General features: G+C 41.7%; 1 protein-coding gene across 5 annotated transcripts in view; it reads left to right on the forward strand.

Moving 5' to 3' along the window:
* CRTC1 (CREB regulated transcription coactivator 1) overlaps nucleotides 1-12,755 on the forward strand; it is a 205,479-nt gene that overhangs the window by 125,610 nt on the left and 67,114 nt on the right. For all 5 annotated transcript variants that reach the window (XM_056574770.1, XM_056574780.1, XM_056574751.1 and 2 more), the window contains one exon: nucleotides 12,107-12,327. In XM_056574770.1, the coding sequence (XP_056430745.1) occupies nucleotides 12,107-12,327 (221 nt within the window). The remainder of the gene's footprint in view (nucleotides 1-12,106; nucleotides 12,328-12,755) is intronic.

Raw genomic sequence — 12,755 nt, forward strand, 5'->3', positions numbered from 1 at the left:
TGCGCCCGCCGAACACTTTACATAGACACTTTACATAGACACTTTACATAGAAATTGGGCTACAAATATAAGTATACATTTTCTCCTTTTACCCCTTGTAAAAATTCTAAAATTGGGTCTACAAGAAAATGCGAGTGTAAAAAATGAAGATTTTGAATTTTCTCCTTCACTTTGCTGCTTTTCCTGTGAAACACCTAAAGGGTTAAAACATTTACTGAATGTCATTTTGAATACTTTGGGGGGGTGCAGTTTTTATAATGGGGTCATTTATGGGGTATTTCTAATATGAAGACCCTTCAAATCCACTTCAAACCTGAACTGGTCCCTGAAAAATTGCGAGTTTGAAAATTTTGTGAAAAATTGGAAAATTGCTGCTGAGCTTTGAAGCCCTCTGGTGTCTTCCAAAAGTAAAAACTCATCAGTTTTATGATGCAATCATAAAGTAAACATATTGTATATGTGAATCCAAAAAAAAAAAATATTTGGAATATCCATTTTCCTTACAAGCAGAGAGCTTCAAAGTTAGAAAAATGCTAAATTTTTAATTTTTTCTTAAAATTTTGGGATTTTTCACCAAGAAAGGATGCAAGTTACCACAAAAATTTAGCACTATGTTAAAGTAGAATATGTCACGAAAAAACAATCTCAGAATCAGAATGATAACTAAAATCATTCCCGAGTTAATGTTTAAAGTGACAGTGGTCAGATTTGCAAAAAAGGGCTTCGTCCTAGAGGTGAAAATGGGCTCCGTCCTTAAAGGGTTAACCCTTACTTTTTCCTATTTTTGGATGCCTTTTTGGTGGCTTCATGATAAATGACCAGATTTTTATAGAGTTATGGTCTCAACATACACTGGTTTCCACATACAATGGTCATCCTGGAACCAGTTAATATTGTAACTTGAGGGACCATTGTATACGCTAATTTCGTGGAACAAAATAGTGCAGCAGACTACACCATTGTGTACTGTCAGATTAGCAGTATGAATGAGGCCTACAAACGTGCCCCCCAACAAAATAATTTATTTTAATAGAATTTTTTTTTTTTCACACCCAATTATGAATATATATTCATCGGGAGCGGGTGCTTATTGCTGCAACATGACGGAAATATCCACCATGAACTGCAGTATTCTCAGACAGCTACACATAACTGCTTGACGACCAAGGACCAATGAGAGGTGTCCCCGGTCCATCTAATACATACTTATTTCTTTCTTAGATATAAAAAAATAAAAATCTTGGGGTCCACATGGGGTAACTTCTTGGGGTGCATAATTCATATGATGTCCTGAAAGCCTTTGCTTCTGGGTCCAACCATGTGGCCAAGCAACAAAATATAGCCTAAATCGAGTTATTGCCTAACAACGTAATAAAATTTGGAGCACATCTGTTCAATTTCCGAAGCTCTTTACAAAAAATATGTCCCACAAATTATGCTTTTGTGGGGAAAAAAATTTAATCTTTTACTCTGACTTTGAGTCCTTACCGTGCTGTTGGATTTATTACAAAGTACTCACTGCTTCCCTAGATGAATTCCATATAGGGTGTATTTTCCAAAGTGGGGTCACTTCGAGGAATGCAGTATCGTTCAGACCACTAAAATCCTTTGCAGGCATTGAGTGCAGCTTATAATTTATTCAGCCTAAAATGGTTTTTTGAAAGCCAAATGACGCTATTTCAAAGCAGCCAAATATAGCCTGAGGGGGGATTGCCTAACACGGGACAAACAGCGTAATAAAATTTGGTTTGCTTTTCCTTAATTTCAGAAGCTATTTACAAATTTATAATAATAATGTATTTTTGAAAAAAGGGGAGTTTCAATTTTGTACACTTGTGGGGGAAATTGTGCAGAGGAAAGGTTGACCAGTTTCCCATAGCAACCAATCAGATCGCTTCTTTTTATTTTTAAGAGGCATTTTCAAAAATGAAACAAGTGATCTAATTGGATGCAATGGGCAACCGGTCAACTTTTCCTCAGCAAAAGTCTTGATGAATTTCCCCCTTAATTTGCGAAAATTCCTGCAAAAAATGGCATTAACCCCTTAAGGACCTCTAAGCTTCCTGGTAGTTAAGGACCAAGGACGTACGCGTACGTCCGTGGGAATTTCGGTCCCTGCTTGGCGGGGACCGGTGGGGTGACTGGGGTGATTGATCAGCAGTCACCCCACACAAATGCCCAGGGGGGGTCATCAGACCCCCCCAATGTCGGCTATCACACCGGCAATTTGCACCGATTCCGGGTCATTTGGGTCTATGGTGACCCGGAAAACAAGGGGGATCGGGGTTGTCCAAGACTGAAGGGATAGGAGTGAGGTGGCAGGGGTGCAACCCCTCCTCTCCCTGCTATTGGTCATCTAGAAGCAACGACCAATAGAAGATTGGGGGCAGGGGAGTTAACGTTCGGTTTCCCCGTTCTGCCCACCCACAATTGGCGGGGCATAACGGGGAAATCGAGGAGGACCGGCACCGAAGTCCACTTAGCCATCTGGTGGCAGTGAGCAGTGATCGGCGGGCGGCGCTGTCGTGCGGCTGGCTCCCTGGATCCTACGGAAGCCAGTGAGTTGCCTAGCAACATCTGGAGGGCTACAGTCTGAGCCCTCCAGCTGTTGCAAAACTACAAATCCCAGCATGCCCAGACAGCTGTTTGGGCATGCTGGGATTTGTAGTTTTGCAACAGCTGGAGGGCTACAGTTTGGAGATCACTGTGCAGTGGTCTCTGAACTGTAGCCCAACAGATGTTGCAAAACTGCAAATCCCATTATGCCCAAACAGCTGTCTCGGCATGCTGGGAGTTGTAGTTGCGTACCTCCAGCTTCAGCGATCAGTACATGCTGGGAGTTGTAGTTTTGCAACAGCTGTAAGCACATTTGTCAGAAAATACTGAGTTAGGTAACAGAACCTGAAGGTTTTCCAACCAGTGTGCCTCCAGCTGTTGCAAAAGTACAACTCCCAGCATGCACGGTCTGTCAGTACATGCTGGGAGTTGTAGTTCCAAGGAAAAAGTTTAGGGCCACATATGGGGTATTTCCGTACTCGGGAGAAATTGCACTACAAATTTTGGGGGGCTTTTTCTCCGTTTACCCTTTATGAAAAGGAAAAGTTGGGGTCTACACCAGGCTATTAGTGTAACATTTTTTTTATTTTTTTACACTAACATGCTGGTGTTGCCCCATATTTTTTATTTTCACAAGAGGTAAAAGCAAAAAAAGACCACCAAAATTTGTAACGCAATTTCTCCTGAGTACGGAAATACCCCATATGTGGGCGCAAAATGCTCTGCGGGTGCAGAACAAGGCCCAGGAGTGAGAGCGCACTATGTACATTTGAGGTCTAAATTGGTGATTTGGACAGGGGTGGCTGATTTTACAGTGTTCCTGACATAAACGCAAAAAAAGAAATGCCCACATATGACCCCATTTTAGAAACTACATCCCTCACGGAACATAACAAGGAGTATAGTGAGCGTTAACACCTCACAGGTGTTTGCCGAATTTTCGTTAAAGTTGTAGGGGAAAATGAAGAAAAAAAATGTTTTCACTAAAATGCTGTTGTTACCCTAAATTTTTCATTTTCACAAGGGAAAATAAGAAACAAGCCCCCCTGTTCTGGCACCACAGGGGGCTTTGTAAACGCACATGGCCCCTGACTTCCATTCCAAACATTCTCTTTCCAAAAGCTCAATGGTGCTCCTCCTCTTCTGAGCATTCTAGTTTGCCCGCAGAGCACTTGACGTCCACACATGGAGTATTTCCATACTCAGAAGGAATGGGGTTACAAATTTTGAGGGTCATTTTCTCCTATTATCCCTTGTAAAATTTTGGGAAAAAATTTAGTGAAATAATTTTAGTGAAATTATTATTTTTTCATTTACACATCCAACTTTAACAAAAAGTCGTGAAATACCTGTGAGGTGTTAAGGCTCACTGTACCCCTTATTACGTTCCTTGAGGGGTGTAATTTCCAAAATAGTATGCCATGTTCTGGCACCATAGGGGCTTCCTAAATGCGACATGCCCCCCAAAAACTATTTCAGCTAAATTTTCTTTCCAAAAGCCAAATGTGACTTTCTCTTCTGAGCATTGTAGTTCGCCTGCAGAGCATTTTACGTCCTAACATGGGGTATTTGGGGTTACAGATTTTGGGGAGCATTTTCTCCCATTACCCTTTATAAAAAATGGTAAATTTGGGAAAAAAACTGCACTGTTTTTTTCATTTACACATCCGACTTTAACGAAAAGTGGTCAAACACCTGTGGGGTGTTAAGGCTAACTGGACCCCTTGTTACATGCCTTGAGGAGTGTAGTTTCCAAAATGGTATGCCATGTGTTTTTTTTTCTGCTGTTCTGGCACCATAGGGGCTTCCTAAATGTGACATGCCCCCCAAAAACCATTTCAGAAAAACTCACTCTCCAAAATCCCACTGTCGCTCCTTCCCTTCTGAGCCCTCTACTGCGCTCGCTGAACACTTGACATACACATATGAGGTATTTCCTTACTCAAGAGAAATTGGGTTTGAAAATTTGAGAGCATTCTTCTTCTTTTACTCCTTGTAAAAATTCATAAACTGGTTCTACAAGAACATGCGAGTGTAAAAAATGAAGATTTTGAATTTTCTCCTTCACTTTGCTGCTATTCCTTTGAAACACCTAAAGGGTTAGCACACTTACTGAATGTCATTTTGAATACTTTTTAGGGGGGCAGTTTTTAGAATGGGGTCATTTGTGGGGTATTTCTAATAAGAAAGCCCTTCAAATCCACTTCAAACCTGAACTGGTCCATGTTCCGATTTATAAAATTTTGTGAAAAATTGGAAAATTGCTGCTGAACTTTGAAGCCCTCTGATGTCCTCCAAAAGTAAAAACATGTCAACTTTATGATGCAAACATAAAGTAGACATATTGTATTTGTGAATCAAAATTTATTTGGAATGTCTATTTTCCTTACAAGCAGAGAGCTTCAAAGTTAGAAAAATGCTACATTTTTCATTTTTTCCATCAAATTTTGGAATTTTTCACCAAGACATGATGCAAGTATCGACAAAATTTTACCACTAACATAAAGTAGAATATATCAAGAAAAAACAATCTTGGAATCAGAATGAAAGGTAAAAGCATTCCAGAGTTATTAATGTTTAAAGTGACAGTGGTCAGATGTGCAAAAAATGCTCTGGTCCTACAGTGAAAATTGACCTGGTCCTTAAGGGGTTAAAATACTCAATGTGTCCCTTGGTGTAAATACCTTGAGGGATCTAGTTTTTAAAATAGGGTCATTTTGGGGGGAGGGTTTCTTGTTTGCCACGCTGAGCCTCTGTAGATTTTGCTTAGCACATAAAAACATGATGAACCTATGAAATTTCAATAAAAATTCATATACAGGTCCGTCACGCCCCCTCCCATAGACTTGCATTGAGGGGGCGGGGCGTGACGTCACACGGGGTGGAGCCGTGACATCGCGTTCGTCCGCCATTGTGGTCGGGCTCCGAAGCCTCCAGCATTGCCGGTGTGAGGTGGAAGCCGTACAGGTGGGTGCAGCAGCTGAGATCCCGGGGGCCCCCAGCAGCGGGACCCTGGCGATCTGACATATTATCCCCTGTCCTTTGGATAGGGGATAAGATGTCTAGGGGTGCGGAGTACCTCTTTAAGGCCCAAATGGGCTTTGTCCTTAAAGCGTACCCGTTAGATCCAACCAAAAAATATTTTTTTAATATCACTCAGTACCTAATCCTCACTATGTACATAAAATTTTTATATTTCTAGCGCCTTTATTTTTTTTATTACACTTTTAATTTAGCTCACTAGTCTGAATTCCTCTCAAAGGAAGGGGGCGCGGCCTCACTGTGCAGTTCTCCGCCCCCTCCCTCAGTAGGCTGTTTTCTCACATCTCCCCTAGCATTAGCAAACCTACAACTCCCAGCTTTTCCTCACTGACAGTAGTGGGACACAAGCTGACAGTGGGAGGATTTTCCTGTCGGTCAAGGAAGTGTGTCCATGATGTAGGTGATGACGCATGGACACAGCAGGACTAGTATGTGTCCAAGCAGGCAGGGGGACAGTAGTTTGACTGGCTTTTTCAGTATGAAATATTGAAAATTTTCTAATGAAAGCATTTTTTATTTCCTTTTTCTGGGATGATCAAAAATCTGTAGCTTTTGTGTTTGGTTGATTTTTTTTTTTTTGTGTGTGTGTGTACGCCATCGACCGTGTGGGATCAGGAAAGTAGTACCGTATTTATTGGGGTATACCACGCACCGGCCTATAACACGCACCCTCATTTTACCAAGGATATTTGGGTAAAAAAAGTTTTTTACCCAAATATTCATGAAAAAATGAGGGTGCGTGTGTGTGCGTGTATACCCTGATATACCCCCAGGAAAGGCAGGGGGAGAGAGGCCGTCGCTGCCCGCTTCTCTCCCCCTGCCTTTCCTGGGGTCTAGAGCGCTGCTGTCGGCCCTTTTCACCCCCTGGTTATCGGCGCCAGGGGGAGAGAAGGGGCAGCGGCACCCATTGCCGGCGCCGCTGCCCCGTTGCCTCCCCCCATCCCCGGTGGCATAATTACCTGAGTCCGGTCCGCGCTGCTCCAGGCCTCCGTCGTGCGTCCCCAGCGTCGTTGCTATGCACGGCGCGGCGCTCTGACGTCATGCGCCGCGCCGTTCAGCGCATAGCAATGACGCCGGGGACGCACGACGGAGGCCTGGAGCAGCGCGGACCGGACTCAGGTAATTATGCCACCGGGGATGGGGGGAGGCAACGGGGCAGCGGCGCCGGCAATGGGTGCCGCTGCCCCTTCTCTCCCCCTGGCTGTCGGCGCCGCTTCTCTCCCCCTGGCTATCGGCGCCGATAGTCAGGGAGACAGAACGGGCAGCGGCACCGATAACCAGGGGGTGAAAAGGGCCGACAGCAGCGCTCTAGACCCCAGGAAAGGCAGGGGGAGAGAAGCGGGCAGCGACGGCCTCTCTCCCCCTGCCTTTCCTGGGGGTGTATCGGCGTATAACACGCACACAGACTTTAGGCTAAAAATTTTAGCCTAAAAAGTGCGTGTTATACGCCGATAAATACGGTAATTTAACAGTTCGGACAATTACATGTGTGGTGATACCAAATACATATTTATTGGGGGAGGGGGGGGGGTTCTTAAATTTTTATAACATTTTTCTGCCCTCTACATTTCTCCAGGGGCCTATTTTAGGCAATCATTAGATATCTTGCATAGATCAATGTATTGCCATTGCATTACATTGATGTATGTTACCTGTGCCAAAGGCAAGCTGCAGCAATCGCTGATCCATGCCCTGGGCTTCCCCAGCAACATTGTAAGGGTGCTGGTGGAACCACTAGACACCAGGGATTACTGGCATTTAAGAGATTATCCAGGAATAGAAAAACAGCTAATTTCTTTTTTTTCTCTTTCTGGATAACACCTTTAAAATATTATTTACAGCTGTTCATAATGGCATTTAGTCATTTAACTGACGGACATTGGGGAGAACTCCAATGTCCGTCATTACTGACAGGTATTAGCTGCTGAGCATCTTCCAGCCGACTTACGGCCCTGTATCATGTTCCCCTCATTAGTTATGGAATGGGTTAAGGGATTAACAAAAAAGCAAACATATTTGATATCGCCACTGCAGAAATGTCCGAACTGTTAAAATATAACCTTTTATATAAATTTTTGGTAACATCACATCCCAGAAAAATTTAATAAAGTGATCAAAAAGTCCCATTGACACAAAATGGTTCCAATGAAAACTACAGGTCACAGCGTCAAAAAATGAGCCATCATAATGCTACACAGACAAAAAGTAAAGAAGTTATAGGTGTCAGAATATGGCAATTTATTGCATTTTTTATTTTTTTAAAGTCGGAAAACACAACAAATTTTATCATGTCAGTGTTTTTTTTTTTTTTTTTTTTTTTTTCTTTTTCAGCCCACATTGTTTTTTATGTTTTGCAGGACATTTCATGGTAAAATGAAGTGTCTTTTTAAAGTACAGTTTGTCTAAGCCATAACTCGGTGTGCCATAACTCATTGTGGGTAACCTTAAAGGGGTACTCCGGGGAACTAAACCCATAGCCCATCCTTTCCCTCTCACCAGCCTATTTTTATTGTCTAAATATCATTCATTAGCTATGGAAAGCAGGTTCCCCCTTTCAGCTGTCATTTACATGCAGGGAGTGAGAGGACGACATAATCTGATCCTGCTTATCATGCAGGAGGGTGGGAGGGGGGGCTAGGTCTCAGTGAGGGGTTTACGCAAAGACAAAACCATGTGATTTCGGGCTTCACAGCCACAGCTCTCCTTCCCGTCCACTCCCTGTGGGAGGAGCTTTCTGGTGAGAGAAGCTCAGTGAAGATTCTCAGTCACAACTCAGCACATAATGCTACACACAAAGCTGCTCTACATTCCTGTTGTAGATCTTATCACTGACTGCTGCCATTCAGAGCATGGCATGATTTATTGCTCGGGGAAGTATAATTTAAAAGAAAAGAAATGTACAGCTGACAACACAGCATGCACACAGATAGTAAAAGCAATTGGCTGGCAGCCATTACACAGAGCTGCATTGACTTCTGGGAGTTGTAGTCTGTGCTGCAAGCAAGGAGAAAGAATATTTAGGAGACTAGAGGGGCCATAGGAGCTGCCAAAACCTCATGGATAACTACAGGGTACACATAACAACAGGTATTGTGGTCGCTTTGGGGCATTTTTATATTTAACTTCCCAGGAGCAGCCCTTTAACCCCTTAAGGACGCAGGACGTAAATGTACGTCCTGGTGAGGTGGTACTTAACGCACCAGGACGTACATTTACGTCCTAAGCATAACCGCGGGCATCGGAGCGATGCCCGTGTCATGCGCGGCTGATCCCGGCTGCTGATCGCAGCCAGGGACCCGCCGGCAATGGCCGACGCCCGCGATCTCGCGGGCGTCCGCCATTAACCCCTCAGGTGCCGGGATCAATACAGATCCCGGCATCTGCGGGAGTTCGCGATTAAAATGAACGATCGGATCGCCCGCAGCGCTGCTGCGGGGATCCGATCATTCATAACGCCGCACGGAGGTCCCCTCTCCTTCCTCCGTCCGGCTCCCGGCATCTCCTGCTCTGGTCTGTGATCGAGCAGACCAGAGCAGAAGATGACCGATAATACTGATCTGTTCTATGTCCTATACATAGAACAGATCAGTATTAGCAATCATGGTATTGCTATGAATAGTCCCCTATGGGGACTATTCAAGTGTAAAAAAAAATGTAAAAAAATGTAAAAGTAAAAGTAAAAAAAAAGTGAAAAATCCCCTCCCCCAATAAAAAAGTAAAACGTCCGTTTTTTCCTATTTTACCCCCAAAAAGCGTAAAAAACATTTTTTATAGACATATTTGGTATCCCCGCGTGCGTAAATGTCCGAACTATTAAAATAAAATGTTAATGATCCCGTACGGTGAACGGCGTGAACGAAAAAAAATTAAAAAAGTCCAAAATTCCTACTTTTTTAATACATTTTATTAAAAAAAAAATTATAAAAAATGTATTAAGTTTTTTATATACAAATGTGGTATCAAAAAAAAGTACAGATCATGGCGCAAAAAATGAGCCCCCATACCGCCGCTTATACGGAAAAATAAAAAAGTTATAGGTCATCAAAATAAAGGGATTATAAACGTACTAATTTGGTTAAAAAGTTTGTGATTTTTTTTAAGCGCAACAATAATATAAAAGTATATAATAATGGGTATCATTTTAATTGTATTGACCCTCAGAATAAAGAACACATGTCATTTTTACCAGAAATTGTACGGCGTGAAAACAAAACCTTCCAAAATTAGCAAAATTGCGTTTTTCGTTTTAATTTCCCCACAAAAATAGTGTTTTTTGGTTGCGCCATACATTTTATGATATAATGAGTGATGTCATTACAAAGGACAACTGGTCGCGCAAAAAACAAGCCCTCATACTAGTCTGTGGATGAAAATATAAGAGTTATGATTTTTAGAAGGCGAGGAGGAAAAAATGAAAACGTAAAAATTAAATTGTCTGAGTCCTTAAGGCCAAAATGGGCTGAGTCCTTAAGGGGTTAATTCCATGGCTCTACAAGTTATAACTATAACTAAATTTAGCACCCCTACACCACTAATGCACACCACCTAGTGGATTCTGGAAAATCGGATGTTTTCTTTCCCTTAGTGAAATTTATATATTATGGATCTTATATTATTTACTATGTGTTTTTGGTCTCAGAGACCAATAGTTTTTTTTAATTTCTTGTCCCTTCCAGGAATAAGATTACTGCACTCCAAATTAGCTGTGAAAGATGTTATAAATGGTGATACCTTGAGGACCATGGAAACATTCTGTTGTTTTTTTCATTGAAAAATATAGTACCATTCTATCTAATCTGGGATACCACGGTTTGGGTGGCCATTTACCAATATCTCTTTGGTCATGATCTCCATGTTTTTAATGACTTTGGTGAACACATTCTCACTGTAAATTAGAATTTCAAGCTGTTGTTTCCAGTGTAAAGGTTAATTTCATATTTTAGAACCAATGGTTTGAATTCTTAGGCCAGGTTATCGCCGGAGAATCTGCTTGCGGTTATTCCATCCCGATAGGTGGCAATGTCTGCGGCACAGATTCCGCTAGAACATTCAGCAAGTTCAATGTTCTGGCTGAATTTTTAGATAGGAATTTTTTGGCCGGAAATTCCAGCCAGAAACTCCTGCAGTGTGCACTGTGGAGCAGAATCCCATTGCTAGCAATGGGGTTCTGCTGCACAGGAATGTCCGACCGAAATTCCGTAGTGTGAACCCGGCCTAAGTGTTGCCATTGCTAATGTATAAAGAGTTTCTGCTTTGTAATTCTGACCACAATCTTGTTATTGTGCCTAGGGATGTGTTGTTCACTCATGACCAACTTCTGTTTCAATGCCCTTATACAGAACATAAAAACTTCTGCACATAATATTCTGGATTTCATTCTTTTAATTTTGTTAGCCATCATTTTTGTACTGTACAGAACCCTGAAGAAGCTCCTGTCCTCTACACTATCAGTGATTTACAGCTTCTGACGGCTCTTTCTTTTATATGTAAGGACTTGCTTTATAGTTATCCACTTATTTCTAGAGTTTTCGTCTTAACATACTATGATTTAAACTTACAAAGGTCATCCTGGAACCAATTAATATTGTGACTTGAGGGACCACTGTCATTAAATACACTAAACATTAAACGGCTTACATTGACGTGGTCTGAAATAGCAGGAAGTACTCAACCCCAAGTGCAGTTGTGCTCCTACGTTGAGGTCCTCCACTTGTGGTCCATTGCTAAGGGCGATCACCAGCATAATATGCATACAATATGCCTGCAGACGATCACATGTACCACAATAGCATCCTACACCAGATAAACGTGTGGATGCGTAAAATTTTAAAATTAAACTACATTGACGTGATCTGAAACGGCAGGCAGTCCTCAACCCCAAGTGCAGTTGTGCCCCTACGCTGGGGTGGAGGTCCTGCATTTGTGGACCACAATATAGGTTCACCACTGTGGTATATGTAAACAATGGCATTAACTAACCCTCAAAACTGATGTAAAATTGAGACATTAGCCAGTATATCCTTATATGAAGGACAAACCTGAGCCCGCACACCAATGCCAAGGTTTCTCAAGTGGTACGGGACCTAACACTAACCTACCTGTGTCGGATAAGCAGAACCAGGAACCAAAAGTTTTATTTTTAGACCATTTATTTTAAATCACAGTGCCTCTTTCATTTTACTTCAGCAATTTAAAAAACGAAAGCTGTTCTTGGAATAGTTGCTACAGCAACAAAGTTTTTTTTTTTTTCTTTTAAAAATTTAGTTTTGATAAACAAGGCCCCATGTTGCTAGCTTTTATTTTATATTCCATTTTCAAGGTCTTTTAGTGTGTGGGTGTCATTTTTTCCTTTGCGCTTATATATAATTAAGGCATTACTGATGTTCAGGTCTAACATTGTCATCATGTTTAGTGATTTTTTCTCTTTTTATCTAAGAAAATTAATCATTTTGTATCTGTTGTGTAGAAATTTGTATGATAATTTTTCTTTATTTCTTTATTATTAAAGCATTTACCCTTCAAATGAACAAGAGAACAATACAAGCCTTGTCCCTGCTGCACATAACACAGGAGGTTCTCTGCCTGATCTGACAAACATCCACTTCCCATCTCCATTACCAATTCCGTTAGACCCTGAGGAGTCTACATTCCCAACTCTGACAAATTCCAACAGTACTGGCAATCTTGCAACAAATCTAACTCACCTGGGTATGAGCACTGCAAGCCCAGGTAAGCAGAATCGAAGGTCAATTTTGTGTTCTTTTTAACAAGCATGAATAGAAGAAACCTTTAAGTTTTATGTATTAAATATTACTGAATTTCGATGTTACAGTTTACTGAACACTTCTTCCTACTAAACAAACACAAAACTCATTGATAAACTAGTAGGGCAAAATGTGACCGCCTTTGCAAAATGTGAGAACCTTATAAAACATGAGGAGAAAAAGACATGTGTAGGATATTCCTCTCTTTCTCTGTCTTTCTCTGTGTCTCTGTCTCTCTCTCTGTCTCTTTCCCTCTCTCTCTTCTGTCTCTTTCTCTTCTGTCTGTCTCTGTCTTTGCCTGTCTTTGCCTTTGTCTCTCAGTCTCTTTCTCTTCTGTCTTTCTTTCTCTTCTGTCTGCCTTTCTTTCTCTTCTGTCTGCCTTTCTTTCTCTTC

The sequence above is a fragment of the Hyla sarda genome, chromosome 1 (assembly GCF_029499605.1).
Source record: "Hyla sarda isolate aHylSar1 chromosome 1, aHylSar1.hap1, whole genome shotgun sequence".
Classification (NCBI taxonomy): Eukaryota; Metazoa; Chordata; class Amphibia; order Anura; family Hylidae; genus Hyla; species Hyla sarda.